Source organism: Falco punctatus, assembly GCF_963210335.1.
Source record: "Falco punctatus genome assembly, chromosome: 15".
In the NCBI taxonomy this organism is placed as follows: domain Eukaryota; kingdom Metazoa; phylum Chordata; class Aves; order Falconiformes; family Falconidae; genus Falco; species Falco punctatus.
Window position 1 is genome coordinate 238086 of NC_137595.1, and position 24674 is coordinate 262759.

Here is a 24674-nt window from a genome sequence, read left to right on the forward strand (position 1 = left end):
CTAAAGCAAACTGTTTAGGCTTCAGTAACAGAACTGTGTAGCTTTGTGTAATGAGAGGTTATTCCATCAATCACAGTTAAAGCTTTGGAAAAATGCTCAGAAATACGATAGCCTGTTTGGTCTCAATGTTCTTTGTTCTGCAGGGTAATCCTCCGAAGGAGGGCACTTGAAGAGGAGCAGCTGGACATAGTAATACAGTAGTAATACATGTCACTCATTTTCTTTGAAGCAAGCATCCAAGTATAGGAGACGTATGAAAAAGGCAATAGGTTTAAACCAGCAGGAACTAGTTAAGTGCTTTCACTCTTCTAGGTAGTTAAGCATTGAAAGAAATGTGAGTTAAGTGTTTCTATATGAAACTTTAAAAGGGAGTACTGAGCAAAAGAACACCAGAAGCTGCTTGGAGCTGTGGCAGAACCAGGTTTGCTCACTGGTTCAAACCTTTTAGTTTTTACTATTCTCTTACAAATATGAATGAAAGCAAAACAAAAATTGTGACATTTGTCTGAAAACCCCAGACTATTTGGGGATCTCTTTATATAAATTAGTGGGGGAAGATGAAAATGAGGATGCAGGAGGCAGTAGTTTTCCAGGAAAATGGGTACAGAAGTGTGCAGTTTTTATCCGCTGCTCAGAGCTTCAACACAGATGACTGTACTTGTGTTTGGCTGTATTAAATGAGGTCTATATCACTAATGAGACTTTGTATTTAATGATGTTTATGTCAAGTGGATTTTATTTTGAAGCTTAAACCGCTGGAACTTCAGTCTGACTGCTTGATCAGAACAGCAAACTAAGAGAATTGAGATGCTGCAGACCTCTTAGAGAAAACCTATGTAGCAAATCATCTGTTCTAACTACATGCATGTAATATCTGTACTGTGATAGAAGTTTGTGTGCATTGGGAACAGAAAAAAAGCCCTTCTAAAATTCTGTTTCCATTCAGTCAGAAAATGAGTCTTTTAAATAGTTGTCTGTACTATTGTACTAGTTTGACTGTAGCTGAAAAAAGGCTGTATTTCAAGTATTCTACTTCCCTACTTATAGTGAGAGCTACTGTGGTCTACTGGATTCAGTTACTGTTACAGAGTCAGGACAGTTTTGTTTCTGTGATGGACATATAAAATTGTGCTAATTAGAGGAGGACAAAGAACAAAGAAGTAGGCAGTGGGACAGAGTAAGTAGAAAAACTCAAGTGCTGCAAGGCACTGAAGATCTTTAGTGGGTCACAGATAAGTAGATATCACTGATCTATTGGGTCTTTACTGGTTTCTGGGAAGAAAGGCAAGTTAGAGTAAGGTTAGTGAGACTAAAGGCTGAAGAGCACAACAGTAGATATTTTTAAGGAGTGGATTTAAGGTGGGGGGCTTCCCCCCCCCCCCAGTATATTAGGTGATTTTTAATGCTACACTTAAATAATTGAGTTAGGAAGCTTGGGGCTCTGGAAGATCATTTTACTGCAGAATCTTGCTAAGCTCAGGAAAATATGATAGATAGAAGCTGATGTCAGTTACAGGAATATTTCAGGGTTCTTGGGAAGGTATGAGTCAGTGCATTAGCTTTGTGACTAATGTTATAAGTAATGTTACAGTGTGGGTTAGGATTAAGGAACTGGGAAGAGCAGCTCTGGATGAACAGATTAGTGCGAGGTGTTTCAAAGTTTGAACAATTCAGATAGGAGTAACTGCACAGAATTCAAAATTATTTCTTTTATCTTGCAATGGCTGTCATTACGTTTTGTGGTTTGAAGACAGTGTCTATGGAAAAATCATGCTGTTTGTACTTAACCAAGCACAAGTTGTGAGGTCTGCGACAGACATTATTGTCTGAATCTAGGCATGCCAATGTAGTTACCTGCAATAGGTTACCTCCTTTGCTGGCACTGTACGTGATATGTGACTTTCTTGACAGCACTGGGTTAGGGAGTGCTTCCGTAAACTCCTCAGTCACCAGTTTGTTGAGAGAAGTAACTTCCAGCAACCGCTAGTGGAAGATATAATGTCCTAATGGCAAAGCGGGACTCTGGAAGACAGCTATCCCCTACCTTAAATCAGAGAGAGAACAGTGTGTCTCACTGTTTTCAATTTAACTTTAGGGATCGAAACAAAATGGGGTTCCTCAGGGGTCAGGAACTGTGAAGAATATATCTGAGTTTTGGCCTCTTTGCAATCTAGCACCTGACAGAAGGGGTTGGATATAACTCTTTAAACTGAAACTTGTCTGAGTAACACTTGTTCTCACCTAAGAGTCTTTTGGTTTGAATTGGTTTAACTTGACTGGGAACTAGTTCAAGCTGAAGCTCTGTGAATTGGTCAAAAACTGAAATAAATGCCCCAGTCAGAGCTTTCAATGGTTGAACTGCAGCACAGGGACATGATTTTCTTGTTACTCTTCTGGGTCTGAGTTTCATAATTGGACACCTGCAAGTGCAAATCAGGCAATTTTATGCATGCAAACTATCCGGTTCCAGTGTTAGCAGAGGATAGGTTTGTTTCAGAAGTACCTGGTTTGGAGAGTTAGACGTGGTTTCTTTGACTCCTACACAGAAATCGCAGAGCTTAGGCACACAGTAGTCTGCGTTCCAGAAATGTGACTGAGAAGTTTGGCTAGGTTAAAACATGCCTTGCTATCTCCTTTTCTTTTCTGTTTTGTAAAGCTCATTAGAGTGGATAGTTATTTCCCCATATATACCCTTATAGAAACTTTGTGGAGATATAATGGAGTTGTGGCTAATAACATCCTGTAAAATTAAGAGAGCTGGGTGTTACCTCTCAGGATTTGGCTGCTGCTTAGTAGCATAAGCAAATAACAGATGTGAAAATACTCTGCAGGAAGAAAGCACGACATGAAACAAACATTTATTAAAAAGGACTGTACAGACAAATGAAATGGGTAGCACACTGTTACTCCTACTGGGCACAGGAGTAAAGTATTTAAAACACAGAAGCCAGTGAAAACGCCAGATATTGCTAGAATACCTAAATGCTAAAATGAAAACCTATGTTGGAGGAATTAGAAAACTGTAAAATAAATGAAAGCACTTTTATTTGAAGTGCTAATCTAAGTCTTAATTTCTTGAACAGTCTCCCATTTAGAGTAACACACAAATGGCTATTGTTTCTAAATTAGATTCTGTAACTTGAAGCCACTGGCAGGTTCACTTGGTCAGTGTGCTGTTTAGAAAGCTAAAGTCGAATTCAGGAGGTGCAAGTATTAAATTCTGTCTTACACTTTCTCTATAGTTAATGGGGTCCTTGGCACTAAAGTTTGAACAACTGATCTACCCCAGGTTGGGTACAAAAATTACTACAGCAAAGCCTTTAGACACAGTAGGGGGTTCGCATCCTTCTAGTATGAGCTTAAGGTGGGGTGTGGGGCGAGTGATTTTTTGTTTGTTTGTTTGTTTTGTTTGTTTGGTTGCAGAACAGTGGTGTTATCCTTTGAGACAAGAAAAAGAGGCTGGAAACCTTCTGTAACAAAAGAATCTGGCGATGATGTTGTTGCTTGAATACCCGTTGAAAAGGGAATGACAAAGCCAGGGTTAAACCAGATTTTAGTAATATAAGTCTTGTAAACTTTGAGAAGGGTCTCTGTGGCTATTAAGATAATTTAACCCAAATAAGAATTAATTTAAGACAAGTGAAGAAGTATCCTCAAAGAATCCTTCGTACAAAGGAAGAGGCCATTCTTGTTCCATGGAGCAAAAATGCGGTAGAGTTGTGATAAGAGCTGTACTTCAAACAGCTTCCTCCTCTGACTAAAACCCAATAAGTAAGTATTTCACAATTATCCCTCTAGTCTCTTGGGAAAGATGCCTGGGGGAAAAGGGCGTGGGGCTGCTACAAGAAGAGCTCTTCAATTACACTTCCTTAATTAGCCTGTGAGGGAAAAGGGGAGAATACTGGTTCCCTATGAAAGAAGGTGCTTTGCTTGCTCACCACCCACCCTCCACGCCCCCCCCCCCCCCCCCCCCCCCCCCAGGATCCCTTTAATATGTAACACAGATTTTGTCTCCTTGAAATAATTGGAATCATAGAATATCTCAAGTTGGAAGGGACCCATAAGGGCCATCAAGTCCAACTCGCTGCTCCTCACAGGACTACCTAACACTAAGCCATATGACTAAGAGCATAGTCCTGATGCTCTTTGAACTCTGACAGGCTTGGTGCTGTGACTGCTTCCCTGGGGAGCCTGTTCTTGTAACTGACCACCCTCTCAAGTGAAAAACCTTTTCCTCGTGTTCAGGCTGAACTTCCCCTGACACAGCTTCATTCCATTCCCTTGTGCCCTGTTGCTGGTCACCAGAGAGAGGAGACCAGCACCTCCCCCTCCGATGTCCCCTGCCCCCAGGAAGGTACAGGCTGCGATAAGGGCACTCCTCAGCCTTCTCCAGGCTGAACAAGCCAAGTGACCTCAGCTGCTCCTCATAAGTCTGGCCCTTGAGATTATTCACCATCTTGGTCACCCTCCTCTGGACACTGTAATAGTTTGATGTCCTTGTTATGTTGAGGCATCCAAAACTGCGCTCAGTGCTTGGGGCTGCGCCAGCACTGTGTAGCATGGGACAGTGACCTCCCTTAGCTAGCTAGTGATGTGTGCGTGATGCACCGTCCCAGGACGTGGCTGGCCCTTTTGGCTGCCAGGGCACACTGCTGACTCGTATTCAGTTAGACTCATTCTCAGCAGCACATGCTATTCATATGGCAGAACTCTGAAAAGGATGTGAAAACAGATTTGTAAATGCTAGTGTATGATTGATACAAACACAGTATGTCATATTCACATTTTTTCTTTTTTTTTTTTTTAAAAAAAAAAACCTTGTTAAACACAAGGGCACAAGAGACTAGTTTAAAAAAGTAAAAATACAAAAACTGCCACACTAAAGTAGTAAATGGTGCATCCTTAAAAACACTTCAGTTTAGAGCTCTAGACATCTCCCAAGAAAGGATCTGGCAAAGTAACAGTGAAGTGAGAGCAGCTATGACTAACCCCATCTATTTCAGAACTGTAAATCGAAGTTTCTACACATCTATCCTCCTATTTGCGCTACTTCATTGCAGACTGTTCTCCATTGTCACTACTTCTGAAATCTACGTACAGTTGTCATTGAAGTATGCTGCTCTCATGCATGCACTTTGGGGGAGTCCATATACTGTCCTTAAACTCTGTGTGCATTTTTCTTTAGACTCAATAGGAGTTGTTCTGAACAGGGCCCGCAGCATGTGCCAGCTCTGACATTTAAAAGTAGAATCCAGTATCTGTGCTGGGAAACATACATAACGATAGACTTTGCGCACTGCTGCCATTTGGAGCGTGGGGTCAGGCTATCCTTTGTTACTGCTGTCTCACAGAATATGAACCCCAGCCATTCAGCTAGCAAGATCTGCTCTTCACCTATTTTCAGGGGCATGTGATCCATGTTCTGTCTCTGCTGCTGACAGATATTTATTTGGCTATGAGACTTTAAGATGGGAGAATTACCAACTGAACTTGGTATACATTATAGGACTATATTCAATAAAATACTCTTATACTTTTTGGCATAGTTGGGAAATTAATAGCGACATACGTGATTTAGGCAGCAAAACTGGTTAATGTGGCTTTTTATAGTCCCAAGCATTTGGCAAAGTTCTGGCTGGAGACTTGGGGCTTCCCTGCTCTTCCTGTTGAACGAGCAAAGTTCTCAGTATAACCACTCCAGCATAGTAGTAGAGGAAAACCTAGGCTAAAGAGAGAAGAATGTAAGCAGGCAGTCCGTGCCTCCTGGAGTTAGCAAAAAGAATATTTAATGCTTGACATCAATTTAGACAACCAAGGCAGTGACAAAACTGGGATTAGACATGAGTAAATTCTAAGCCCCAGCTCTGCAGTTGGGTTGCTGCCCTCCCCATTGGAGGAACTGTTGTTACGTGAGGTGAAGCAAAGGGGAGACGCTGATACAGGGAGTGGTCTAAAATAGCCTTTAGTCAGGGCTCTATTGCCACACATACAAAGCAAGAAAAAAACCTGCGTTGAAATAGAGCTTGCTTGAAAATGACCTATTAAAAGATAGAAAAACAGGATATTTTGGTTGAGGAGCAATGACTCCAAAGCCAGGTGGTTCTGGTGAAATATGTAATTTTAAGTTGACGCTGTTCCTGGCGCGTGTTACTGACCTTCCCTGTGCTTCAGTGGAGGATATGTCCGCCAAGGGAGATTTTGGCTGTAGAAACCAGGAACAGAAGCTTTGCAGAATGGCTGATGTTGCAGTCTGTGTGCATAGAGACTTGGGATATTTCATGCATGTTTCGTAAAGAAGCACAGTGAGCTGGTTGGCCGTAGGGCCTAGGAGGGCCGCTAATACAGTTCATTTGAGCCTTGTACTTAAGTCAATTAGTCATCTGACTGCTGAAAATACTACCACGTTAAGATATTAAAGCATCACAAATTACATCATTTTGAGAAATTCATACACAGCCACCAACTTGATTCCCCTTCCAAATTTTAAGTCAAGTTTGAGGGAGTGATACAATCAAACTCCAGTAAATCAAAACTTGCATGCGTCCTTTAATGCACTGATGTCCTGTATAACCAATTTCTTTTTCGCTCTGAATATTTTCTGTATAAAAAGAGCTCTACTGGATACCCAAACCTAAGCGGTCTTGCTAGCTTGGAAAACAAAATTGTCCTTTAGTGAAACAATCAGACAGTCTGCTATTTCAGCACTTCAAATAGTCTCCTGTTATCAGAAGAAAACAGAATAACCTTTTAGTAACATCTGTTTCTCAAAAGAACATAAAAGCATTTGTGGTAGTCACATTTGGCCAATAGGAATAGCCTGGCATTTAGGATACTTGCATAAGAATTGTACTTTGTTTAGGAGTCCAAAAGATGGAATGATTGAAATGTTAAACTGTAGCACCAGTAATACTTACTTTCCTAAAACCAAATCCTAAGGACTGGAAGGAAATTAAGACAGAACAGGAACATTGTGCTTACACTGCATTAAATAGAAAAAAATGTGTTGGTCATACTTGAGCCTGCACTTTGGTAAAGTCTGGCCACGTTTGCAGTTCTGCTGGAAGAGTACTGGAATAGGTCACGTGTTTGCTTGTCAGTCATCTGGGTTTCATTCATCCTGTTTCCTCTTGGGCTTTTTGGGATTCCGAGATCGGCTCTTTGCTTTGCAGAGTGGACATATAGGCGCATTCCGATGAATTTGTTGGTGACAGGATAAACATGCCTGAAACACAACATTGCAGCCTCGTTACAAACACTTAAGTGGTGGTGTTATAGGGCCTATCAAGTATCATGTTCTAAGTCATAGTACAGAAAAAAATAACTAAGGCTGCCTGCCTTCAGAGGCAAACCAATGCCACATTGTAATCCATCCAGGTCTCTGGAATGTACAGTAACTTTGGGCCAACCGGAAAACTAGAGTATCTCTCTGAATTGAAACTACAGTTCAGTAGACACGCGGTTAAGGCGCATATTGATAACTTTAGCATTAAATTCTGTTTTGTGATTAATGTTCTGCTTGCTTTAAAGATGTTTACGTGCATAATAGCTCACTGAGTCAGAGAAATTACAGTGAAGGCCAGCCGCCGCGGTATCACAGAATTCAAGCCAGGAGCAGATGATTAGATGGATTCCATGTATTTAATGCAAGACACAGAACTCTGCCCTTTTTGCTCCATACTAAACCCTCTAAGTTCCATTTGACTGAAGCGTATTATTTTCAGAAAGGCTTTTCAATGGCCTAACTCCAGATGGTAAGTGCCTGACTATGGAGCGTACCTGTCAGTTTGCCTCCTTAGTGAATCTTTCGACCTTGGGTGGGATGAATACCCCCTATGGAATTACCTAGCTCTTTTTACTGACTACAGAAGGAGCTGAGTAAAACTGTCACTTAAATGCCTGTGGTTAGGTTAAATTAACCCCTATGTTAGTCTTGACTTGAAGAGCCCAAGCAGTGCAGAAACAATCACCTTTCCTGGTAATTTGTACCATCAGTTCCCTCATAAAATATGTGCATTGCTTCTACTACGAATCCATTTGGGATTAACTCCCAGCTATTAGTTTTTCTTTTGGCCGGCATTTTTTGTTTCTCATGTGCTTTCTCCCACATAAAACACCAGAGGAGTGGGAACTGCCTCCCTCTCTGCTGATGGCGACTCATAAAGGAGTCAGATAATAGCAAGCCTTGTCCTTAACCCTTGATGACTGGCGCTACTACTTTAAGTCTGCTGGGGCTGCTTTTGATTTGAACTACCACAGGAAAAATCAGAATCGGGACACATAATTTTTCCTATTTTGTAAGTATTGATCAACTTTATAAACATAATACATTCCAATGACAACAGAGAAGACCCAGCACATTCTATCTCCTGACCTTCATTGGAGGTGGCTGTTGTCTGAACGTGGCCGTCTGTCTGGTATCTTGTTTCCTAGCCACTTGCAGCTGTTGGGCAGCCGCTGCAGCTGCAGCCAGAGACTCTGGGATGGGAGGCTCCTGTGGTTCTGTCTGCCATTCTGCTTTCTGCTTTTCAAAGTAGCTAGACAAAATAAGAACAAAGCAAAAAAATATAACCATCTTCTGCAATATTCCATTAGTTTGTAAAGGCTATTTTGTGTTAAAGTATAATGATGGATACATTTTTCTATTGTGTTCCTCCACTAGCATCAAATTGCCTACACTTGGACACCACTTGGACTGGTTCATAAGTGGAATCGGTGCTATCTTCCTCTGCATTTGTACACTTCAGCCAGATTCCAGATTGTCAGCTTCTGAGGTATCTTGGTGTACAATTAGATATACATCTAATAGGACATAAAATAGACAACATATGTGTTTAACAGCTTTAGATGCACCTCTGTCAAACAAATTTTTTTTGTTTTATTCTGTTAAAATGAGTAACTTTTGTATGCAGTAGATTAATACATTCTTTGTAGTGTCAAGGTGCCTGGAATAGAAAACAGTATTTCTGAAGAAATGCAAAAGCTGTCTTGAAAATTGTGTGTCTGTGAAAATAATGCCAAATGTGCTGGGCATTTGTAAGTTTCTTAAAACATCACTTGCATTTTAAACCGATCTGTTAAACAAAGGACACTGTTCTTTGAAGAGTAGCTAATTCTGTCACCCTCCCCCACCTAGGTTATACGTAAAAATGAAACTGATTTATTATCCAAATCTAGTCCACAGCTAGGGTAGACTTCCTTGATGACAGTCACAGGTGTATGGATAAATGCTGCCACGTGCATGTAGCAAAAAGTAAAATTCTGACTAGCAGCAGCACAAACCAACTGAAGGATACTTGTTTTGTACTGCTTCCTAACTCTGCTTGCTAACAAGCAAAAAACCCCATTATTTTCAGGAAAAAAAAATGTTGCTAGAAAAAGCAGCATACAGTATAAAAATCTAGAGAACCAACAATCCTTGACTTTTTGCATGTCATACATAGAGTTTGCAGCTCGGGATAACCTAAATTTAACTTCCAGCAAATTCAGACTGAATGTTATCAAATAATGTGGTCCCACATCCCTTTTTTGTCAACTTCAGTTTTCATGCTTACCTCCTAAGTTCTTTTTTCCACCTACCAGCAAAAGTAAAATGACAAAATAACTCATAGCTTCAAAAGAAAGTATAAAGCCAGATAATGTTTGCTTTGGAGACTTACTCAAGGGACAGTTTCTCTTCCTCCTCGCATAGATCTGGCAGCCTCTGCAATCCCAGAGTCATCCGCAAAGCATCTACGTGTTCCTTCAGGGGTTTGTACTCCTCGTGCAGGCGACGAGTAGATTCCAAGAGCTTATTGAGGTCGTTCTCAGACTGCTTGATAGTATTCTCCATCTGAAACAGGAGAATGGGCATGCTTCTAAAGAACTGTTCCTTGAATAGCTCTCTGATTGAGCAAGAGATCCACATCAGAAAGAAGAGATTTTTCTTGCTCAAGTTGGAAGAGATTGGAGATAATGCAATAGTAAAACAACAGTTAAGATACTGGGAGGATGAAAACAGGGCAAAGAAGAAACACCTCAAAGTGACATACAAGATGCATTTTCATTTTAAAGAGGTGCATTCAACCTATATGATCTTCTGAACAACAGAAAAAGCAGGCAGACAGGCTACAGGTAAGTCAGCAAGTGAGGAGCTATGGAAAACTTTCAAGGGAGATTAAAAAAGAAATCAAAGGTAGAATAATTTGCTGTATTTCTAAGATACCTGAACACTGATGGTTGGAAGTTTTAACAAACAAGCTAAGGAAAGGTTCCTGCGGCTCTTACAAGAAAAAGGAGGGGATAAAACAGAGACTGAGGTTATGCAGCTGGGTAGGGAAAGAGATATTTCAAGTGATCAAGAAATGCAGTCTGCACATCCAGTATGTAGCTTGTACTTGCTTACAGTGTGGGAGATATTTTTCTTCTGGCACAAAGCACAGATACCTTCAGAGCCAGAAAGCACAGTACAGTCAGCACTGGAAGTGCCCTAACATTACATAAAAATTGCAGGTTCAAAAATATATTCCCCATTTAGCCCTTCTAATTTGCTAGTCTTCCTTGTCTATAAACTGGTTTTCTCTTACTTGTATTAATTCCCTTCAGGCTGGTGCTTCTTAATGTTTGGTGGTTCCATGTAGTGATGAAGGTCAGCTCTTACTAAGAACTTAACAAATACCATGTATTTTCCCAAAATCTCTTTCCTTCCAAAAACCTCCAATCAAAAGTCCCGCCTAGCTGCCAAAGTTTCTCTGTTTCCAGGTGCTAAATGAGAAAAGACTTAACGGGAAGGACAGTTTTCTGTCGGACTGCCAGAGCCATGTTACTGTGCCTACTGCTGAAGCTGCAGCCACAGGGGAGCTTGGTTACCTATCCCCTTAGTGCAAATGATTACCATGCCAACATTACAAAAGACCCTGCCCGACACAGACAGGAAAAAAACAATTATCCTGAGGTAAATTTACTTTTCACTCTTTGTAGGATCCTAGGATGGTGGTGTAAAGTCCAGACCATTGAACTAGTGATAGTTCACTGATACACACAATTCCAAAACCTGTGGAATGATTCATAGAGGGCTGCATCCTAGTCAGGCTGTCTGCAGCTGGACTGTTGCGTACCACATTAATGTCAGCATGGATCAGTCGCAGCTCCTCCACGTGGGCCATCTTCTCTTGCAGCAGCAGGTCCATTTCCTGTTTGTATTCTTTCAGGTGCCTCTCCTCTGACTCCAGGGCTTCAAATTCTGCTTTCAGTCGTGCCTTGATTTTTTCCATCTGCAAAGTCTTATTCCTGGATCCCAGTAATAATTAAAAATGTAGAGAGACAACAGTAAGTCACTGTAACATATATTTGCATGGTGTCACTTTATATAGGAAAAGATGGAAGAAGGTAATAACTGTAGACAGGGAGACTAATCATGTATCTGAGAAAGGATGAGGTGCAATGGGAGAACTGAATTCCAATCCCAGCTCTTCCGCTGAGCTTTTCAGTGCTATGAGAATTCCTATACTGAATTACGAAATTAAGAGTCCATTGTCAGACTTCAGCAGTTACTGTAGATTCAGAGAATTTGTACTGATAAGAATTGTACTTCATCAGTTAATTCAGATTAAACCCTAGTTACAAAGTAGAGAAATCCAGAAAATCTGGGAAGTTTAGCACAGGATCCTGAGAAATGTAAAATTAATTGGAAGTGATGATAGCGTCATATACACTGACCACAACTACGTGGACAGTAATCTGAACTGTTAAAATACTAACTTCAATGTCAGGTTAAAGAAAATTCCAGAGCAATGACACACCAGAATAGTAAAAACTCAAATGACACTAGCCATCAACGTGCCGCTTGCAAGTACCTCTGCATTCTCTTGGTTCTTTGCTAAGATCTAGTACCTGTCATGTATCTGTAGATGTTTCTGCCCATATCCTGCATTCTGATTTTTTTTTCCTATTTGTGCCAATCTCCGTAGCAAAGATGTTTAGATACTCAGTCCTTATCTCTCTCTTCAAAGCCAAAAATCAAGGAGTGTGTGTTTTCATCATCAGTTTTAAGCAGCAGAACAAACTACTGCTGTTGTGATTCAACACTTGTCCAAGATGTAGAGCAGAACAAACAAACTGTTCTTGTTCCTAAGATTTAGTTAATGATGAGGTCTTAAGTTATTTTTCCTGTACTGGAAGTTAAAATATGGTCCTAGGTAACCAATGTGGCAGCAACACTTACACGTTTCTAACAAGAGGCTACAATGTCACGTTTCAGACGTGTAACCAAAGAGTCTCAGGACTCCTCACTTTACCTCATGTGAAGCAAACAAGCAGGTAGCATTGCTTTTTAGTCACCTAACAGCTAGCGCACATACATCCACATTGGTTTCCAAGTGCGCTGCTGAATAATGCAGGGGACTGCCTACAGGCATGATGTCAGAGGGGGCTGCGGCAGAAGAGGTTTGCGTTCATGTATAAATACCCTATTCCTATCCCAGTGCAAAGGGGGCTGAGTGGGATTCAAATTCACTGTCAGACAGCAACGCTGACTGCAGAATGCAGTCTGTAGATTATAGGAAGCTGCCTATCAGATCAGCAATGAGATCCCAGAAGAGGACTCTCACCTGATCCTAGACCTGGGTGTGTGCCTTCCCTTCCCTCTAGGCTGACTAGTTCCCACTGACACGTCTGACATTTCTAATGGAAGCAGAAGGCACTGAGCCCCCTGGAAGGGGCTGGTCTGTCACCTGCTTCTAGGAAAGGGGGTTCCTAAACCTCCATGTGGCTTTTGTTCCCTGTGCAAACTGCTTCCGTACCCAGTCCCCAAGGGCTCCTTCTGAAATGGCTCCCACAGCACTGAGGGATGGATAGTTTATCTCAGTGTTACTCTGTATCATACTTGTAAGAATAGGAGAATATATATATCCTGAGCTTTAACAGAGTTACTGTTTTCTCTCACTCCAACCAAAATTCCCAAAGAAGTTTTAAAGCTAGACTGAGGACTCTTCTTTAACAGATATAGCAGGTGTCTGTATAGATTTTATTCTTGGTTTCATTTGGCTGAGACCCACCCTCTGTCACTGCCCCTCTTGGGGAGGCTCTGATGTTGTACCTCCTCTCAGTCCCCTCATTCCTGTTTCCAAATTGATCTTTGTGAGTTCAGTATCTGCTTATGCACCTAGCTTTGGTAACCCTTGCCTCAGAGTGTGAGACATCACGGGCACAATGGACTTCCACCATTTGCCAAAGAGCATAGCAGAAAGCAGGCAGTCCCTGGCACAACTAATTACAGTTATCTGCTCTAAGTATTCTAGCTAGTAATGTGACCAGGGTTCCTCCCTCTCTCACTTCAAGAGTTTGTAAAGCTGGAAGAGATAAAATTGGTATCATAAATGACTTCTTCAATATGTATTCAAAAATGGGCTGCCTGGTAGGGATAATATGAATGAAGGAAGTTTAAAACAGAACAACTGAAAAATTGAAGGTCAGAGGGACTGCTGCTTGTTTCCTTAAAACAAAATAAGACAAAATTCTGCCTTGCGTTAGTACTTCAGAAATAATCTTAACAGTAAAAGCTCTTTCCCCTATATAAATAAGTCGTAGGAGATACAGATTACTATTGGTGATGGCAACCCATACTGTTAAGAACAGAAATACCAGACCAAAGACAGATACAGAAAAAGCCAATGACAAGTAAGGTTACGTCAGAGGTCACTGAGAGACATTTACAGGTATTGTGGAAGACACTTTTAAAACCAAATCTGATAAAAATTCATTTGGTAGCTATGATTATTATGTCTGTACTGTAGCTCACCATAAAGTTCACATTGTTTCATACAGTATGTTTATTATAGAAAATACGAATTGTATACCTGTAAGGACACATTTATTTAAAAAATTATGCAGTTAATTCCAGTTCTGAAAAGTCTGTGTCTCACAATTAAAGAACAGCTGATGAAATGATAAGTCAACTAGTAACAGTTTTATGAATGAAGTGCAGAAGCAGCCTGTATGTAGATGGAATTCAGGTACATAGCGACAACATGGTAATCTTTGATGTCATTGGAGGTGTTCTGTTGATTACTGTACAATGGCATATATTAGTCTGAATGTAAGTATTGGACTTATATCAGTAAAAGAGATCCTCTCTGCCTTCCTGTTTAAACGTAGCAATATCCCACTGAAAAATACCCATCTAACCATCTACTCCTGTTTTCATCATCTCATTGTTCCTATTTGCTTAAAATATATATTTAGTAATGATAGCTCTGATTACTGAAAGTGGAAGTATTTGTCCCCAGTTTCCTCCCTGTTTGCTCTCTTGTATTTATGGCATGCCTTCACCTAGACAATGGAATTAGATGGGGTTCCTCACTGTTACTAGTCACTGGCTGGCATGCTCTGCCAAATTGCTACAACAAATGAGTTGCAGGGCATCGTTTCAGTCCAAATGATAGGATTTCGGTATTAGGAAAGAGGAAGTGCACGCAAATCAGGACTCTTCCTGTCAGCATCAGGCAACTTGCAGTAACATTTTAAAACAGAAACCGTAAGTGTGATTTTTAGGCTGCCTAATGAATTCTGCCCTCACCTTTTCCCTTGTATTTAAGTTCTCACACTTCATTGATGACAGTAGTCACCAAGTGTGTGCCAATAGGGTATTAAGCAGTGAAACTAGTATCTGCCATCAATAAGTTCACACTCATTCTCTTCCGTCTCATCCCAGTCAGAACACTGAGGTCCAGTCTTTAGGTATTTGCTTAGTTTTATGCCTGGGGTTACTTCTGTGGAACTACTTAATGCATCTAAATAAGCATGTGCAGATCCGTTTGGATTGTGGGCATATATGCACACATGTACTGACAGCAGTATTCCGTTGACTACAAACTACCGGTATGTATCAATACATATGGATACAGATACAGGTTTTCAGAATCAGATTCCAGAATTCCTTCGAAAACGCGGCCCAGCGGCCTTTAATAAATGATAGAGATCAACTACAGGAAGAGGCAAGTTCTTGGATTTCGATTGTGAGGGCTTTTTGCCTCTCTGCCTGTAGAATAACACATGGAATGCAGGTTAAAATAAAGCCTCGCCAAATTTATCAATGGTGGGTCTGTAAACATTAGAATTTCTCACATTTATTTTGAAGGAAATTCTTCAAGAAGAATTCATGCAAGCTCCTTTTAAAAGATTTGGGGATGAAAAAATAGGTTTGTTTGACCAGATTTTGTTAAAGGAAACTCAAAATTAACATCAGTGTTGCAAGCAGAACTGACTTTTTGACTTGGTTTAAAATATATTCAAGCAACAGTCTTGATACTTCATTGTACACTAAAGCTAGTAACATCGCCCTTACAGTCCCTTATGCGACAAACTAATAGCAGAATGTCTTAATCACAGTTTATACATCACCCTTGAATGTATTATCAGAAAACCGAATGTACCATACATTTTGAAATACAGGGTACCTCTCTCTCTGAAAAGATAAGATAATGAGATATTTGAATTAAGTGGTGTAATAATTGAAGCACACAGTGTCGTGGGCCGTGTTTGGATCTAGATGCTAACGCAGCGCTGGCCCGGCAGCCGAGCAGCGCGGCGCCGCCTCCTCGCGGGCCTGGCGGGGTTTGCTGTCGCTAACGCGTGTCGCTGCGGGAGGCGGGACCCCCGACAGACAGGGGCAGCGCGGGCTGAGCCCTGCACGTCCGTGCCCGGAGCCAGGCCGGGCGTGCCCCAACCCGAGGCCGATGGAAGGGCCCCCTTCCCCCGCCAGTCCTGGTATGGGCATGCGGACATCCCTTGCGGCGGGTCCGGAGGGCGGCAGAAACGCCTCGTGCCGGCGTGGTGGCCGCTCGCCACCACCCCCACACACCCCCCGCCCGCCCCATCGTTCCCCGTAACTCGCCGCCAATGGCCCCGCTCCCCGCCGCGGGGTCCCCTCGCCCGCCGCGAGCGGGAAGGCGGGCACAGCCGGCCGGGGGGTGGGCCACGCCCCCCAGCACTGAGCTGAGCCTGAGCCCCCCGGCATTGACCGCCGGGGTCCGGTCCCCCCGGCAACTGAGCAGCCCTGCACCCTTCCGGGGGCCGGACCTACGCTCCCTGCTCTGCCGGCCCTGCCCGGATACCCCGGCCCGGCCCGGCCCGGCCCGGCCCCTCTCCGTGCCGTCCAGGCGCAGGGCCGCCCCCGCGCCACCCGCCTCGCCAGCCCTTTCTCCTCCCCAGCCCGTCGCGGCCGCGAGTGGGCCACGATAACGGATCTGTGACAGGGAACATCGGGAAGAAGAACTACTAATTCAAAGGGCTTAAGGAAAAATCCACCCACGGCTCGACTCCACTCCCCCGGATGCGTGGGGGGGCGGCGTCCTTCCCAGCCGCGCACTCCCCCCGGGTTACGGCTCGGGGCTCACGCCCGGGCAATGCGCGGCCAGTGCCGCCCTTGGCTGCGCATTCCCGCGGCGACTCCCCGCCGCAGATGCTCCTTCTTTGCTCAGGAAAACGCATTTTCAGCGCTTACCGTGCGGCCCAGCGGTGGTTTCCTTCCCCGCAGTAGCACAATAGCTACTTTCAGACGGATGCAACTCCTCCGCTTCCCCGAGGAAAAAGCTGCTTCATGGAACTGATGCGGCACAAAGCAAACGTACCTGATCTCCTTGATGCTCTCGAGTTTGCACATGATTTCTTGCTCATCTGCCATGCTTTTCGCTCCCGATTTAAACCTCTCGTGAAATGTACAAAAGGCCGGGGGGGGGAAAAAGAAAAAAACATACAATAGACACAATGTAGTCACCCCCTCCCAGCGCACGGCCTCGGAGCCTGTGCGGTAGGCTCCAGTGGGAGCTGTGGGACTTGGAGTCCAGCTGCCGATGGCTGCCCAGGCAGCGAGCAGCCCAAAGACTACAACACCCACAAGGCAGAGCAGAGCGTTGCTGCCCTTCTTCCTGCAACTGTATTTTAAATCAAGTTGTCACAGCTCATTATGTCAAAGGTTGTTGGGAGTGCACAAAGATCGGAAGGCCTCCTGAGACCTGTGCAATGTTTAGCATTTCCTTAAAATTATAGAATATGCAGTAAGAGACCACTGAGTGAGTTCACGATTTTGATTAAAAACTTTTTTGACACAGGCCTGCTGTAGTCATCATTGCTACAATGCTGGTTTCTACTAGATGATACTAGATGATAGTGATGTGACTGTGTCTGGAGTCCAGAAAAGACACATTTTGTTCTTTAGGGTTTTCTTTTTTTATTTCTGCTACTATATGTAGCACTGGTAAGTATAGAAAAGAAAGACAAAATGCAAATAAAACTGCTGGATTGAGGAAAGCAACCATTTGTCGTTCTATGGATATTCTAGCCAAGGATATCAGAGCACTTTACAGAGCCTGATGAATAGGCTCTCAACCTTTCCTCAGCCAGGTCATTATTTTCCTTCAGCTACTGTAATGTACTAAACACTGTGTTTTAAGTTAGGAAGGTAACAGTTATATCTCAACACTTTAAAAGGTCTTTTTCAGGATCTGTCCTAAAGGGATCCACAGGGTAAATTCATGACCTATATGCCCAAGCATTTACCCTGAAGGTTACCAGCTCTGATGGTTGTGCTGGGCTGAAAGTTCAGTGCATCAGAGTGAACGTTAACCTGAAGGTCTAGACAGTCAGTAGGAAAACCAAATTCTGCAAACACACGCCTCTGTCTGTTGCAAATGTACAATCAGTGGTACTTTAGTCTTAGTGGGTATAGCAGACCCCTCATCAGTCAGTAGTGTGAGGCTGATGACAACAGGGCAGTTATTCTGGAAGATATTAGAGGAGTGTTATATGGAAAGCACTGGAAGTACTTAACCTCTACTCTGCACTGATCAGACTTGCTGGTGTCTGGTCTGGGACTCTGGAAAGGAGGTGAAAAATAGAGATGGACAGAATTTAGAGGAGAGCAATGAAAAAGGTAAGAGTTTTGGGGAACATGAAAGATGGCTGAATGCAAGATAGTATTTACATGGTGTGTGGTAGATCTGCTCGAGTTACGGCTTATAGTCACAGAACTGAATATCTTGAGCCAGTTGCATTTACAGTTGCGGACTAAAGGGCAAGTGGTCTCCCTCATGTATGAATACCTGTGCCTAGAAAACTAGCAAACTAGAGTATGAGGTAATAAGCAGATAGGGTGAGCCACTGGGGTGTTGTGCTCTGTCTCCAGCACCTAAGCAAACAGGACAGTATAGCAGCAGCACATAATAATAGTAGTAGTCTTTCTGTGTGGAAAAGGTGTTGGGAAGAGCCACCATCATAGCAAATAATCCACTAGGTCAGCTGTGAGAGGACTCTAAAAAGTAATCTATCGAATGAGCAATACAGAGAGTTTAGGACAGATTCCAGTAGAATGTCTGGCTACAGAGCACTTCACCAGGAAAGGCCGTCTGGGAGGTGAGGAACCTCCATGTTGCTTTTAAAAACTACTCAGACAAAGGTGTCTCCATACCAACGCAAGTGCTGCAGATCCTTGCCTTGAGGTAGGGGTTTTGACCTGATCAGAGTTGAGTTACCCTTACCAATGTGGCACATAGCCTGCCCCTACACTGACCTGCTCCTGCTTCTTTTGTGACCTCTCAAGATGGCCAGGGGACTAGAGGAGCTGTCACACATGAGCATGGATTTAAGTGTCTGCATTAGCTTCTCAAGGCAGAGAGCCTTGAAAAATGAAAGGCTGTGTCCTGGCATAGGAGGACCGCTCGGCAGGAGTCACTGAGAGTGGAAAAGGGTAGGCAGCCAGGAGGGCTTGTCTGCAGAAGGGATGGGGCCTGAGACGAGTGGCAGCTGGGAGGAAGGCAGGCAGGCACATCTGAAAATATAGCTAATTTGGAATTTTTGTCTATCTGAGGCTTCAGGGGGGTAACACCTACTTATCTGTAAATGCTTCTACTCCTGCTCATTTATTTTAAAGAAACTGAAGCATGTTCTCACTCTGTTCATGATGAATTTATATCAAATATTGTCTGGAACTTTCCCCTTTATTCAGTGTCATGATGAAGAATCACACAACCTTCTCATGTGCACTCAGCTGAGGTAAACTAAAAGAAAAATAAAAATATCACTTACTACCTTTGGAAATGGCATGCAGAAACATCTGAAACAAATGCAGAAAACCTACTGAGAAGCCAGACACAAAAATGCAAGCAGTAAAGAAAAATGCAACATGTTCTGTGTAATGAAAGAGATTTATGCCAGTAGAAGGGAATGAGACAGGCTAACATTGCCTCTGCCTCCTCTTGAGTTCTTGTCAAGAAGGAAGGAAAAGGTTTAAATTCCTGAATTCTGATACAAGGCCAGTCTCCAAAGAACTTCTGCTAGCATGTGCCTTCTCTGCCCTGCCCTGCCCTGCCTGTGTAATGGTGTTTAAGCAAACCTTTTGTAGCTGAGACAGCAAATGTTGATCAGTGGATTTTTTCTTCTTGCTGCACAGATTACATTTAGTGATCAGTGTAATGTAATGCAGATCATGCCTGTCCCAGGCTGTGTGAGAAGCTGAAACTCCCCAGAGATATGGTTTGGCCCTTTTTTTCTGCTTTCACTGATCAATGGAAATGAATGATCCAGGAAAGCAGGTCAATCATAAAAACTCTTCAGTTCTCAAGGATGACATCAGAACCGGTGCACTACAGCTTTCTGCTCATTTTTTTCCCTGATAATAATAGCTTTAGTCATCTTTTTAAATGCTTTTAACTCCTAGTGAAGTAAATGGGAGTTTGGAATGGATGCAGACTACAGTATCAGACCCCCATTTATTTAAAAAATTGGGTGTTTTAGTAGCAAAAATTACTAGTTTTCATCAAGCACAGGTAAGCAGGTGGGGTTTTCTCCCCCCTTTAGTTTAGCTGTGTTCTCCAGCCTGCTCTTTGCTATTCTTTTGTTCTCTGTGGCAGTCTGTTTTCTCTAAGTGCCTTTACTGGTGCTTCTATTCACTGCTGTTGTTCCTTGTGCTGCTTTGGAGCAGGGACCCCATTTTTTATATGCAAAGTAATACAAATTTACATGATGTTATGAAGCCAACCAACATAAAATGCCATGAATTACTGAAATACTTGGTAACTGAACTCACATAGTCTGGGTAAAATAGCTGGTTCTGAGCTAAAAATTGATCTTGCAAGCTCCTCACATGCCACAGTTCCTAGCATTTCACAGGGAAGATTTGTGCAGGATAATGAACTCAAGATGCGGAGAATCACCCTTAGCATTTCTCGGCCCATGGTTGTTTGTTTGTCGTTTCTTTTTCCAGAGAAGTTGTGAACTGAAGCTGTGGAGGGGCTTGGATGAGAGTGCTGGAGTTGGAAGAAATAAAAAGCCAGAAAACAAGCTTCAGAGCTGAGCTGCTGTGACTGAGGTTTGTTCTGAGTCTGAGACAGGGAAGCTCCTAACAGCTGGAGTAAGTGGCCATACTTAGGGAAAGTACTATCTGCACTGATTTTTGTATGTCCTGCCTTTTACTCTCTTATTACCTTAACCATAATAAAGATAAATCCCTTGATGGATTGCTTCTGATCAGCCACTGAAGCACCTGGGCTAACTCAGGATGTGAAGCAAGCCACATTCTCTCAAGGATTAATAGCTGATAGTTTGATTACTTCTTGACACTTCATGAGTAAATTGGTATTTGCTTTTCGAGAAATGGTTTTCATGAGAGTAGAGGTGTCAGTCCTGAGACCATGCGAGTTTTAAGTAGTTGGTATCTCTGAACAGTGAGATCTTCCCTGTCATGAATTTAATCACATTAGTGTCTACAGTCTTGAGCTATGGAGCAGGATCCCTTCATAATTAGCACTATAGAAATCCAAGGACAAAACTGGTGGTTCCTGTTCCAAATAATTTACTTAAATATAAGGCAAGAAATAAGAAGAGAGAATGAAGAAAAAAATAGATGAGAGCACTGGACATCATGAGGAGCAGTGGCTGAGGTTCATCTAATACCTGAGCAAGTGGCAGCAATGATCAAACATTCCCCCTCCGATAAAAGATTATTAGTGTTGATAATCTATTTGTCACAAATTATAATTAATATCAATAAAGAAAGTTAAAAACTCAGATGACTTGCACAAAGCATCTACTTTCTTTTTCTATCAATTCCACTAGACAATAAATTAGGAAATAAGCTGAAGGTTTTAAGCATTATAAAAATTACTTCAGAGTCTCTTACAAATCTTCCAAGTAACGATTTTAAGGCTTTATCTGTATCATACAAATCCAAGTTTTGCAAATGCACTCTTGCTGGCATTGCAGAAGACATATTCCTGGAACAGATAATGAATAAGCAGCAGCTGTGAATGGGGAGATGTTTTAGTCATTTTCTGCATTAAGGACTTTTTCCTATGTTGTTATGTTCTTTAATTAAAGAGAAAAACAAGATGAAGGAAATCAGTGATCAGCATCAGCATCGTCTTCATCACCCCACAGCTTTTGTAAAGAAATCAGAACGTATAGGATCTGATCCTGATACAATTTGAGTCAATTGCGAACTCTTGCTGCCTTAAAAAAAATCACAGACTGTAGGACTGAGCCCTAAGTAAGCTGTGTGCTCAAAGGGGGCAGGCTTCTTTGATGGATGATTTAACTAGATGAACTAATTGATTTGAGAGGGTAGGAGACAAGTTGGCTACAGTGGGCCAGTGAATCTTTTTGCTAAGACACTGAGGGAGTGAGAGCAGGTGGGGTGAGGATATGAGAGAAGAAGGAAAGTCCCCTCTAAGAGGAGTGATAAGACTCAGCCAACATTAGCAAGGGTTATCCTGTTTTTCATTTCCGGTTTTACGCACTAGACTAAAAGATCGAGAACAGAAAACGAAAATGCAGAAGTTCAGATTTTTACTTTCCTCTACTTTGAACGACATAAGGAAAACCAGACTTCACAACGTGTTACAAAAGCTTTGGAAGTTCTTAGACAGGAAGTGAGCCTACCCACAAGCATTAACTATTTTTCTCTCCCTGTTTAAAAAAAGGACAGAAAATACTACATCCGCATGTTTCAAAGCACTTCAAAAGTGGTCACAAAGTTTGATAGTTACACTGTGTTATATATGGATTTAGGAATACTTTTAATGATGTAACATAGATATAGAGATGCTTTTAATGTTAAACACTAAAATAAACAATAGCTGAGGAACAATCCTTATTACCTTTCTTCCTTACCTGCAGGATGTAATCCTCCAGTCCACTCCTGCATTGCTAAAATTCAGATCACTGATGTCTAATTCTGCTACTATTTATACAATTTGATACGTGGGGTCCAAACAACAATCAGTTTTTCTAAGCACACAGATTAGATTCTTCAGAGAGCTAAGGAACTTAAGGACAAAACTGCCACTGAAAAAACTCCCTCAGCTGACCCTGAAAATTTCAACCTTGTTTCTAATTGATCTTTTCTAAACCAAAAATTAATACACAGATACATTTCAAAACAAGTTGCAGTATTATGAAGAATGAAAATTATGCTAAAACACTGCCCTACTCCATTGAGCACAGGACTGAATTTTGTTGCATGAAAAAAAAAAGCCACTTCCATTTAACAGCCTAACGTCAGTCACACAGCCTTGTTTCTTACCACAAATCTGGTACAGAACAATTCCAACTGCAAGAATGATTTATCTTTTCCCACCCCGCCCCGATCCTACGTAACCACTCTGGCTAGAACAATCAATTCTACAAGACTGGATGTAATGATGGAAATTTTTCTTTCTTTTCTCAGTATATTCTAGATACAACACATTCATGAATATTCTTTTCTTTTTTAATTTCTTTACTATTTTCTTTAAAAATAAAATTATTGTAGATACAGAAAAATGACTCAAAAGAATACTGATGTTTAATTCAGACATTTCTTCACTGGTTTTTACAGAAAACTCGACACGTGTTATAAAGAGTGCCATCTGACACATTAGTTTATATAAAAAAAATTACATATGTAGTAATATTGTGTATTTTGTCAACTTTCGCATTTTTGTCATCACAGTACCCAAAACATCCATCAATGGGTTAAAGCAGTCAACCTGCATCATCTCTTTCTTGCAGGTGATAAAACTCATTCAGTATTTCATAAAGTTGTCCAGCTGGCAGGGGAAACCTGGAGACACGAGAGCAGGTGGAAGTCGGTGAGGACTGACACTGGGGTACCTCTGCACCATGCAGTGCTGGGCCCTGCACCCAAGGGTGTGGAGGTGCTGGAGCACATCTGGAGGAGAGTGGCCGAGCTGGCCAAGGGCTGGAAGGTATGTCCCATGGGAATCAGCTGAGCATGCTGGGTTTGTCTCGTTTGGAGAAGAGGTGGCTGAGGGATGACCTTGTTGCTCTCCGCAGCTTCCCGAGGAGGACACATGGAGTGGGAGGTGCTGAGCTCTTCTCCCTGGGATCCAGGGTTTGGACACCTGGGAATGGTTCAAAGCTGCACAGGGGGAGGCTTAGTCTGGACATGAGGAAGCATTTCCTTAGAGAGAGGGTGGTCAGACATTGGAACAGGCTTCCCAGAGAGCTGGTCAATGCCGCAAGCCTGGCAGTGTTTAGGAGGCATTTGGACAATGCCCTTAATACTACACTTTGACTTTTGGTCAGCCTGAGGGGGTCAGGCAGCTGGACAGGATGGTCATTTTAGGTCCCTTTCAACTGAAACATTCACTTATAAAAAATATGCGTGCAACATGCTTTATGAAACAAATGACATTAAAAGAAACACTAAAGACCAACGGAGGAGAGCTCCCAACAAAACGTGCGAGCGGGTCGCGCCGTGGCCCCGCGCGGCGGTGCCCGGGCAGCCCCGCCGGGGCGCCCCAAGCCGTGGGACGGGCTGTACACCCCCGGGAGCTGGAATGGGAACGGGCTCGTTCTGCGCTCCGCGGGGCTTCTGGGCCTTCGGAACGGGCTCGGGCCGCGCTTGCACGGCTCTTCCCCGGGCTGTGCCGGCCCCTCACCTGCGCGGTCCCAGCGCCGGTGGGGGCTGTGGGGGGAGCTGGGGGCTGCGGCGGGCCGGCGACAGCCGCACGGCAGCCCCAAGTTCCGGGCGCGCCCAGTCTTTAGCGGTCAAGTTTAGGCAGAGCTCAAAGCACTTGCAACGCGAGTTTGTTACCCCAGCGGCGCCCCGGAAGGCGGCGCCCCAGGCCCCGGCCGCTCATCCCGTCCCGTTCCAGCCAGGGGCTCAACCGCGCCCGGGCTCGGTCCCGCTCCACCCCCCTATCCGCTCCTGCACCGGCACCGCCTCCCCCCCCGCCGCCTGGCCGGCCCCACGGCGGGCACGAGCAGGCGCGGCCGCGCCGCCGCCGGGCGCAGGCCGCGCGTGCGCTGCCTCCGGGAGCGCGCGGGGCGCCGCGAGGAGCCGGGCGCCTGCAGCAGCGGGGGCCGGGCGCAGTTGCTAGGCGACGGCGCCCGGGCAGCGGTGTTGGCCCGGCTGAGGCGCAGGCAGGGATGAGGCGGCGGCAGCGGCCCCCGGGCTCCCGCCGGCGCTGAGCCCCACTCCCGCGCTCTCCCCTACCCCGTCCCGCCCTGGCTGCGCTCCTCCACGCCCGCCCCCTCCCCTCGGCCAGGCCTGCCCTTCCCCCTCCATGCGGCGGGAGCGGCCGGCGTGGGGCCCGTGCCGCGGCCGCGCCGAGCCCCGCCGCCCCGCGCCTCTCCGCCGCCAGGCCCCGCAGGCAGCCGCGCGCGGTTTCTGCAGCGACGACAGCGGGTGAGGCTCCGGCAGG

The 24674-nt window shown here is 43.8% G+C and overlaps 3 protein-coding genes across 11 annotated transcripts in view; 2 read left to right on the forward strand and 1 right to left on the reverse strand.

The window, feature by feature from the left end:
- LOC308054072 (uncharacterized protein) overlaps nt 1-22114 on the forward strand; it is a 37697-nt gene extending 15583 nt beyond the window's left edge. For 2 of the 6 annotated variants that reach the window (XM_080366282.1, XM_080366285.1), the window contains one exon: nt 144-4790. In XM_080366282.1, the coding sequence (XP_080222408.1) occupies nt 144-201 (58 nt within the window). In that variant the 3' untranslated portion in view covers nt 202-4790. Of the gene's footprint in view, nt 1-143; nt 4791-7527; nt 7752-8659; nt 8772-9688; nt 9827-20233 lie in introns of those variants that run through there. The other 4 variants (XR_013923936.1, XM_080366283.1, XM_080366284.1 and 1 more) reach the window with 4 other exon arrangements.
- Nucleotides 2822-16770, reverse strand: ZC4H2 (zinc finger C4H2-type containing). The gene is made up of 5 exons (XM_080366281.1): nt 16605-16770; nt 11094-11265; nt 9657-9829; nt 8372-8534; nt 2822-7222 (listed from the first exon to the last, which is right to left on the reverse strand). The coding sequence occupies exons 1-5, from the start codon at nt 16655-16657 to the stop codon at nt 7109-7111; spliced, it is 675 nt and encodes a 224-aa protein (XP_080222407.1). The 5' UTR covers nt 16658-16770; the 3' UTR covers nt 2822-7108.
- Nucleotides 20239-24674, forward strand: part of ZC3H12B (zinc finger CCCH-type containing 12B) — a 35197-nt gene continuing 30761 nt past the window's right edge. For 2 of the 4 annotated variants that reach the window (XM_080366238.1, XM_080366239.1), the window contains exon 1: nt 22255-23213. The gene's annotated coding sequence lies outside the window, so the exon portion shown is untranslated. The other 2 variants (XM_080366232.1, XM_080366234.1) reach the window with 2 other exon arrangements.